Source organism: Danio aesculapii, chromosome 21 (assembly GCF_903798145.1).
Source record: "Danio aesculapii chromosome 21, fDanAes4.1, whole genome shotgun sequence".
Classification (NCBI taxonomy): domain Eukaryota; kingdom Metazoa; phylum Chordata; class Actinopteri; order Cypriniformes; family Danionidae; genus Danio; species Danio aesculapii.
In genome coordinates this window covers 35,071,572-35,082,098 of record NC_079455.1, presented here as the reverse complement: position 1 = coordinate 35,082,098, position 10,527 = coordinate 35,071,572, and the positions used below count along the sequence as shown (strand labels likewise).

General features: G+C 35.9%; 1 protein-coding gene across 1 annotated transcript in view; it reads right to left on the bottom strand.

Annotated features, from left to right (window-relative positions):
• Positions 1 to 217: 217 nt before the first annotated feature.
• The window catches only part of LOC130214966 (potassium/sodium hyperpolarization-activated cyclic nucleotide-gated channel 1), a 212,891-nt gene continuing 202,581 nt past the window's right edge, over positions 218 to 10,527 (bottom strand). Inside the window, exon 8 of the mRNA XM_056446845.1 lies at positions 218 to 3,759. Within this exon, the coding sequence (XP_056302820.1) occupies positions 2,750 to 3,759 (1,010 nt within the window). The 3' untranslated portion in view covers positions 218 to 2,749. The remainder of the gene's footprint in view (positions 3,760 to 10,527) is intronic.

Genomic DNA, 10,527 nt, shown 5'->3' with positions numbered 1-10,527 from the left:
GTAATTGCACTCTTGTGTCCTTGTAAAACGTCATCAATCGTTGTCCAATTCAAAGTTCAAAAACAGCCTCAGCAAACAGTGGTGAGTTCAGTGAACTGATGACCTTCATGGCCAATCACAGTCATTTCTGTTGAGCTTGTGAATGCAATAGCAAATCAGCAGAATGCGCTCAAATGTTATTAGAAAATGGACGTCTTTAAAATTTCAGTATCGATTGGTACCGAATTCCAGTATCGTGACAATCCTAATATGTTTCCACTTCTCTCTTTCTCTCTCTTTAAACAGAAAGTGCAATTCACAATGAAAGTTTGTTTTGAAATGTTTCGCTTTGGCCAGTTTCATTCCACACAACATCAAACATCGGTGGCTATAAAGTTACACACACACATTTGCCCATTTTCCCAGGATTCCAGTCGATACTGATGTGTTTGTTAAATGCGATAAATAGACATACTTTTTTTTACTAGTATAGTTAATCGTATTGATATCCCGTCTTTTTGTTCCGATACGTTTGGCCATTCCCGTTGCATTTTGTTCTTGTCGGAAAACATTGAACATACAGGTATACACTGGTTTACATACGTGTGTATGTGTGTGAATGCGCACACACAACACGACTCACGTTCATAAAATGAACAGGATGAAACATGGCTATAGTTTAGGCACAAATACTTAAGAATGTCCTTTTTCGTGAAAACGCAATGTTTCTGATACGCACAGAGAACGTCTAGGCAGACAAGAAACAAAACAAAAAAACGTAATTTCACAATACATTTAAACGTCAACATTTTTAAAATAGTTTCTCTCTATTTTTTTTAAGTATTTGTGACAATGCATGCGTTTATGGTCGCTTTATGGGATTTGCACCGGTACAGTACTGACACAAGTATTTTTTTTGTCTTTTGTTAGGGTTTTTTTTGGAGGGGGATCATCTTTAAAAACATTGTGCAAGGGGGCTTGGAGACTTTGCACAGATCAGATGAGTCCTATAGACTTTCGGTAGCTGTACTGCACGAATTCATTAAAAATAGAGGGGGTGACCAAATGTTTAACCCCCAATACATGTGAATGACATGCTATTTCAAAGTCTTAAGCCCCGGACTGGATGAATCGACACGCGGAAGAGATAAAAACCTTAATGCAAAGCAGCTTCTGTTTTCTTTCTTTAAAGTCTGTAAGCATTCTGTTGATAATAGTCTCTCCAGTGCTGTCGGTTTACAGATTATTACAGTATGTTGCACGTCTTAGTGGATAGAACATTAGTAGCATTACATACAGTGTAAATAAATACATGAATGTGGTTTTCACAGTCTTAAAAGGTTAAATGCAAACGATAATGGAATATGCGTAACCGTAACAGAAGTTGGAGTAGTGTGTGTGTGTGGAGTTATTAATACTGATTCATGAGAAGAAAACTATTAATATAAAAATAAAGCGCCTATAAGTGAATGGAAGCAGACAGAAAATGATCAAATAAATGCATTTGATTCTCATTTAGAGATTGGAAAATGATGCGTTAGGCTTTGTTGATGATGTTGATGCATTTCCCTTCCCCCAATTGCACTATAATCACTCGTGTATATATCATTATATTTCACCAGCATGATATTTCTAAATACAAAAATTGTCTTTATTACTCCCTACTCTGTAACGCTACTATTTGCATTAAGGTTTTCATATCTCTAATGATTGTTTCTGATGTTTGTTGTCACATATTACCATTTGAATATATATATTTATATATATATGCATATATAGGCATTACCCAGGCGGCTGACAGAGATAAGACATTGCCATGTTTGAGAAATGCACCACACGTTACTTTTTGTAAATACTAGCTCTACAAAACTATATACAACACACATATAGATAATCTTTATATCACAGTCTATTGCATAATGGTGATAATCTTTAGTTTTTATAAATATTGTAAATGTACAGTCTTTAAGTGACATTTCATAATGTCCGTCTCATTCTGAAATCAGAAAATAAAATCCGATTTGACCACACATCCTTGACAGAAATAAACTATATAAAAAAAATGAAAACAACACATTAATTCCCTTCTTAAAATGTAACGCAATTATTGCACAACACAATGTATTGCAGAGGTCGAAACTGCACCTTTTTTCTGATATTATTATTAATATTATTATTACTATTATCATTATTTCTTTTTCCAGTAACAGTTTGTAGATGTGCTTTTTAAACATTTAGCATTTTTCCCAGATTCGATATGCACAAAAATTTTCCACAGTGATGTCAAAAGCTGCTGAATGCTGGACTTGTTTTGTCATCTTCTCTTTGAGAACAAAAAAAAACAAAAACATCATTGCATTCCCATACCCAAAACGATAACGAAAAACATAACTGTAAGAAAAAAACATCAACAGAAAAGACCATTTTCAGACAGGTTATAGTCACATATGTTTGAGAGGAAGACTTGCATTTATACTAGAGTTTGTTTTCTTTCCCATATGGTCGATGTCAAATATTCTAGTTGGATTTGCACATATATTTATATATATATAGAGAGAGATTTGTATAATATACATTCTTAAGTTGAAGGGGAAGTGTGTCTAAAATATAGTACAAGGAAATTCTGTACAGGATAGCTATGAGGTTATCTTTTCAGAGGAAGTTGGAGGAAAAAAATACAAGTCTTTTCCCCATTTTTTTCTGTAGTCTCTCCATAAAAATCAATCAAAATATCTTTTAAAAAAATGAACATGAAAAAAGTAAAACGGGATCATAAATTCGATGCGAATCGCATCTTGTCTTGTTCCGTCTCTGTACTGCTTAAGACTGCCGACTCTCTCCTGGAGCCTGTTGAATCCCTGTGCTGGGCACTAGAGGGTGCTGTGCGCACCGGCGGTAATGCACCCGATGACATCTGCCGGAAAAGGGCAACCCTCTGAGGGACGTTGGTGCGGATGCCGCTCTGCAGCACGGAGCCCGGGGCCTGGATGCCTGCCGCGGATCCCATGGGTGGTGGCTGAATGGAAGCGAGTGATTCGCCTGATGTGGGGTGCGCCCGGGCAGCCAGTGAGGTCTCGTGGGGCAGCGAGGGCTGCGAGGCGGAGAGGTGGCGTAAGTCCTTGCTCAGGCTGCCAGACTGGAGTGCCTGCGCACTCTTGTGGACATCACTCCTCTGAGGGGACGCCCCTTGCGATTGCTGTTGGGCTGGTGGTTGGGGTAAAGAGGCTGGCGAGGATTGCTGGGGTAAGGCTTGCTGTACAAGGGACAGTTGGGAGGCCGTTGGTGATCCATACTGGAATGTTCGGCTAGCTATAGGGGTTTGCACTGGCGGACTGCAAATGGAAGTAGTGAACGAACAAGGGGACATAATTGCCCCTGCCGGCTGCAAGGGCGTAGGGGGATTGGGCGAAGAGGAGCTCAAATTGCCATGAGAAACACTCGGTGCTGAAAACGTGACACCTTGTGAAGGCGGCACGCGACCTGACGGGGTTATAGTGGCGGAGGTGCTGTAGCTTAGTGGGGCGGCCTGCTGCTGTAATTGGTTGTTCCCAAGAATAGCGGTCGCTGTAGCGAACGGTGGCTGAGCGGGAGAGTTAATGATGGAGTTTCCAGACATCGGCGTGGAGTTCATCCCCGTGACTGACTGCTTCCGATCCACCATCATCACCATCTCTCGGTCCTGCCGGATGATCTGCTTCAGCAGCTCGTTCTCTTGAGTGTTGAAGACGCCAGCGTTCAGATCCTTCTGGAATTTCTGGAGCAGGAGCGAGTTCTTCTTCCCTGTTGAGGGGAGCGAAACCGAAAAATCTTTAGTTAGTCTTTAGTTTGGGTCCAGTAGGTAACAGTTAAACCAATTGGGATAACAAAAGGGTGTTCAACAGTGAAAGGAGAAGCACAAAGGTATCACGGATGTAGAAAGGGGAGGCTAGTCACTCCTAAGTATAGATTTTGAAGTGTTGAATTCAACATCTGAGGTGCTTACCTCGTTTGGCTAGGCACTGAATCTCAGTTTACATTCGGTGTTCACTATCGCTATAGCAAATACACACATTTTAAAGTCTAAGACAATCACAATCTCTGAGCACAGCACAGATGCTCAAAACACAAGTATCATTACCCTGCTGAAAAACAAGCCTTAAGAGTTTTTTCCCAAACTTGTCTGCTGTCTCAGCTGATCTCCTTGTCTGGTCAGGCTAGTCTGTTTGCTGGCTTTAGAAGGGTTTAGATAATTGCGATTTAGTTAGACATTTCTACCATAACCATCTAAACTGGACATACTTGGTCAGGCTAGGAGATCAGGCATGTGAGCTGTTTGTTTTCCAGCAGGGTATCTAAGACTACTTTAACAGAACAAACACAAAGTTTTATCGCACTGAATAAAAGTAGGCCTTATTCTGAATGAAATTATCTCTTTATCAATAGTCCTATATTCAATTTCTTTGATTTCATTGCGTTTAGACTTAACTGTAATTGTTAAGGTCATGGCTGCTAAAAATTATTTTTATTGTCATATCCCCTGAAAGGTTAAGCTAGGATTAAAATAAAATACAATAGAATTTATTTAAGAGAAAGATATTAAATGTAGCTGAGAAATGATCAAAGAAGCTTTCTTATATTATAATGGATTACATTAAACTTTTTAAATATCAAATATTAAAATCTGTTTTTTTTTTTTTGTCTATTTGAAAAGTTTAATAACATTTTTGTTGTTTTTTTATTGATTTGTTTAGTGGAACAGCTAGTCCTACATACAGTCTATGCATCCAAATTTAAATCACTAATCAGGGCAGTCAATAAATCCATCTGTTTGTGGGTTACTGTAATTTCTATGCCATATTCAACAAAGTTAAAACCAGCAATAAGAAAAATCGACTGAGATCAGATGTATGCTCCTATGGTTATGAAGGCTTCCAAATATGAATTTAACTTTACTCCAAATGGAGCTGTTCATTTCTTATACTCAAGTCACTGTTTTTTGCCGCTATCATAAATGAGGGATGGATTGATTTGTCCATGAACCTCTTCTGTTACTGCCTTTTTGAACACAATAGCCGAGCCGAGTTCTATTGTTACATAAGATGACGGAGTAAGGCTCTTATGCGCTGAAGGCATAAAGCAATAGGCTATCAATCTTTCATCCATAGCTGTATGAGTGAATCAGGCAGGAGGGCATGCTGGGGGTTTTTACCATTCAAGGTGAATTCAGTCTCATGATCAAGTTGCTGTGGGATGCATAAAGTTTTATTATCAAGCTGCCTGCAGTGTTGAAGGCAATTGTTATGGATGTAATCATTAGGGATTGAATACTAGAGCGTTTTGTGTTTAGAAATTAAAATATGACAAATATTATATGAATTTAAAGAGTTTTAGACTTAATATTTTATTACTGTGTGCTAGGGCTCCATGATATTGGAAAAAATTTGACGTTTCAATATTTTTTTTCTCTACAACATATACTGTGATATATATAATATAATATAATATAATATATTAAGATATAATTTGACCAGCTGAATTAACTTAAATAACTTTTTTTTAACTGATTGGGATGATTTTATAGGGGAGTAAAATAAAAATATATTTTAATGTAGACATATAATAAACAAAACACAGTTATAAATGACCACAATGGAGCAAACATTCAATTGAAATAAACTAATGAGTAGTTTAGAGAGTCTAACAGTACTCAGTTACAGAAATTGAATAATCAAATGTAAATCAACAATGCATAGTCTTCATTATATAAATTGTTTAATAAAATGAATCTTTATTAAACTTCTATATGCTCATTTAAAATGCTCACATAGTCACAGGCCTTAAAAACACATGCACATGAATAACTTTCTTTCTATTATTCTTAAATTCTACAGAATCTCATGTTTTTGACCTGGGGTTTCCTGGTCATCTATAATCCTAAATCAATATTGCATATCTTATTGCGACTATCTTATTATTTAATATTGCGATATCGATGCTTAAAATATATATTATGCAGCCCTACTGTGTGCCTAGATTATTGGGGAAATGCTAATGTATTGTCACGACAGATAGGCACTGAATTGCAGTTGTGTTGCATCATTAATAGAATAATTCAGTCTTTTTCTTACATGTCATGGAGATGATATATTTATAATGTTATTTTGTTTTATTTTATCATATTTTATTATATGTTATAATGTTATTTAAATGTTATTTTAATTTTTAAATCATTTATTGGGGTGAAGGGAGAGAGACCATGGTTTATTATTGGAAATGATCCCTGCAGGCACAGGACATCATGTTAGAAGCCAATGGCAGGCCGACGTCAGTGTCCAACTTAAAAACAACCAAATATCAATGTCTAATCATGTTACACCTTGGTGTTGTGTGGACATTATCACTAAGACATCTATCAGATGTTGGATTTTGGTCACTTTCCAACACAACTTAAAATCAACCAAATTTTAACGTAATTTGACATCGTTATTGGACGTCAAACTAACGTTATCCTTAGACGCTGGCTAGACAATGAGTTTATCAATAATAAATAATAATAATTTAACCTAATATCAATAGCTTATGATGTTGTGTGCCTGGTGGGATAGCATAGTTATTGTTATGCAAGTGCACAGCAAAAAAAGTTATTTCATTATAAGTTACTCTAAAAAAACATTGACATTTTTAAAAATCTGTCAGTAAACTTACATTTTCACCAGTTTTTTGTGAACAAATGCTCAAAATGCATAACTTTTTAAAAGTTTTGGTTAACTAATCTGAATATTTGAATATTGTGCAGTGAAAGGTATTAATGTGCGCACTTTTATGTGCTCAATACATATATGTATTATTTCTTAAAAGTTGCTGTCAGTGCATCCAATGTTATCTCATGGCAATTCTTCACTTTTTGATTAAGTGGCTAATTTGTACAATCTTATTCATACATTTTAGTATGATTTGCTCATCCCCAATGGCGGTTGAGTTTAAGGGTGGGGTTTGGTGCCATGCCTCTTTTAAAAAATCGTACATTTTTGTTTGACTCGACTCATTTGAATCTGTTTAAATTAGCCAGTAAACTGGCAAAACATAAATAGTTACGTTTCCTTGTGCGATCTGGCTGGTGCATAGGCTTTAATATGATTTTTTGGTGTTAACATTCACTACTTGGCCAAATACATGTGGACATAAGCCATCAGCACCAGATGGATTGTGGTTTAAATTACAAGAAGAACAATATGATCTGCTATTAAGAACATAATGTGCTAGTGAACGGCAGTGACTGTCAGGATAAGGGAATTCAAAAACCGTCTCCTAATAATTTACTGTACAATTTATGTTTCCATGGGGGGGAAGCAATCAATAAGCAATAATGCCGGGGGGTTCAGCACTGTGCCATTTGTTATTAGCCGAGGCACAAAATGAGAGATCGTATGTCACTGGAGAATGAAAAGTGGCTCTTGAGAACGAACAAGTCTGGTCTGGACGGGAACACTTATTCAGGGGGACAGGAATAACGCATGCATAATCGCAGTAAGGACAAAGACCTCCCTGGAGACTTTCAGAGGTTTTACAGCCATGTCGTGTCCTTGCATATCCAAATATACATAACTTTCTTGTTCGCGGTGAGTATCGACTAGTCTGGGAGCGGTAAACATGGCCGGGTGGGGTTTATAAAAGGTCAGTCAGATCTGAGATGGGGAAAAAATACAGGGAATATGCACTTTTTTTTTCAGTTTTTTAATCAAGTTTCATTCTATTTAAAGAGATAATTCACCCTAAAATGAAAATTCTGTTATCATTTATTTATTCTTTACTTGTTCGAAACCTATTTACAATTCTTCTGTTGAACACAAAGGAAGATATTTTGAGAAATGCTGGTAGCTGTCACTCATTGACTTTTTTTCTACTATGGAAGTCAATGGGTGCCAGCAATCATCATTTTTTAAAATATCTTCTATTGTGTTTAACAAAAGAAGAATAAAAATTTATATTGTTTAAAAACCACAATTTATAATTGAGGTAATTTTCATTGTTGGGTGAAATGTCACTTTCAGACTTTTTAAAAACTAATAAATTAGTCATCTATATTGGGGGTGTGCAATATTGACTAAATATATCTCAATTTTGCTGATAAATTAAATTTAGATTTATATATATATATATATATATATATATATATATATACTGTGACTGATTTGGGTCTGTTGTGGACAGCTGATTCATAAACACATTTTTTTAATATATATTTTTATGCACTAGGGCTGATTCTGGGGCATTATTATCTATATTAGTGCAATAGAAAAATGCATAACCATAACGCAGAATAAAATACCAATAGTGCATTTCCAGTCAAATTAAATCATTATTTAAAAAAGATCTATTAGAAGTGGCAGAACACTGCATTTACTGTGGCAGAAATAATGCAAAGATATTTTTTTGAGCATTTACAAAACGAAATGTTTACGAACGAAATAACGTTATTTTTAACTTTTTTATCATTACAGTGTTCAACTGCAAGTAGGTGGCGCCAATAGAATGTCTTGAATAGTTTGTGCAAGTCATTTGGTCAACCAATTCATTCCAATGTAAACAAATAACAAAGCAAGTGGCTCTATATATGAATGGATCATTGTGTAATTAATGAAACTAATATAAGGCAAACTCATCTTGAATTTTAAGGCACATAATTGACAAACGCAATGTCAGTTCTCACATTTTCGAATGCTAATTTTGACAGTATATACATATTTCACAACCCAACAAACATGAATAATAAAACTTCAATATTTAGCCATTTCCGTCTCTTCCCCACTTTTCACACAAGAGGTCAACTATGTAAAACATAAATTCTGCAAACTGTCTGAGGAATAATAAAATAACACTAGTTAGATACATTGTAATTCAGTAAAATGTTTTGACATGTCTAAATGAAAGTATCATCAAAATTTTCAGACCTCTCATAATTAAAAAAGACTTTTTGTTCTCTTGAATTTTAGAAAATCTAGTACATGCATAGACTTTTTAAGGATCCGCAGTAAACCCTGAAATAGTGATTGATTGCCCCTGAGTTTGCAACCCACCCTGGAAGAAATATCATCTCAGAATTCGAAGGCCATGATGTCCAGATGAACATTGAGTAGACTACGATCTACTTCTAAATCAACACGCACTGCATGTCTACAGACTTACGTGATGTCTGAAAAGTAGTTTGGAGGTATCGTTAGTACTGTGAATGATCAAAAACATGTTATTCATGGGACTCTAAAAGGCCAGTGCAGTGAAGGGGTTCTAGACAAGGGGTTCTTCCGGATCAAACACAACTTCTACAGGGTATAAGAAGTTTGAATGTGTCCTGCTAGGTGGGGTTTAGCTGTACTTGTTCTCTGACACCCTTGCAGGAACATTTAGTTGGTATGCCATGTATTATTGACCAACTCTTGCCATTAGATGGGTCTACAGAGGTTTGTGCAGGACGTTATGTAATTTTGGGTTACACTTAGCTAAGAATATAGCATGCAGTGACCCAAAAATTATTTGGATGTGTTTTAGTTTTAATTAAAAATGTATGATTGTCATTTACATTACAGAACAAATGTGAAATTGTTATCGTAATGCAATGTCAAGTCAGGGTGATTTCTTTTTAGATATGTTTCTAGCATGAGCATATTTTACACTGAATGTTATGCATTACTAACGAACAGACAGTATGAAAAACGATTAAGTATTAACATTTTATGTACAGTATTAAAATAGTAAGAGACTTCAACTATTTCTTTTTTCAGGATGACAGAAAATAGCATTACATTTGACATTAATTGGATGTGTTCGGTAGCATCACATTCATTTCACACATTTAAATATTTTGACATTAAAATGTTCTCGTTTAGTAAATTCCCTTATGTTGTTGAGTCTTAAAATTTGCCTGCATATTTTATCCATCCATTTATACATAAATCCATACATATATTTTTAATCTGTCCATCCATATGTATATCCATCCATCCATCAATAATTCCATCCATCCAGACAATTGTGTAAATGGAAGGATGAATGTAGGAAGGTATAGAGAAATGGAGGGAAGCATGAATGGATGGATCCATACTTCCCTCCATTTCTCTGCCTTCATCCATTCACCCTTCCATTTACATGGCTGTCTGCATCTGTTTTTATTTATTAGGTAATCTATCCATCCATTTGTCAATCAATCCATCTATCTGTCCATTCATCCACCTCTCATTGCTTTCATCCATCTAAATATCCTCCCTCCCATTTACATAGTTGTCTGCATTTGGTTCCATCCATCCATCCATCCATCCATCCATCCATTCATCCACACATTGTTTACTCTATCCATCCATCCATCCACACATTGTTTACTCCTTCCACCCGTCCATCATCCATCAATTTTTCCATCCAGTCATCCACACATTGTTTACACCATGCATCCATCAATTTTTTTTCCATCCGTCCATTCATCCACAAATTATTTACTCCAACCATTTATCCATCCATCCATCCATCAATCCATTCATCCACACATTCCAGTATTCAATCCATCCATCCATCCATCCA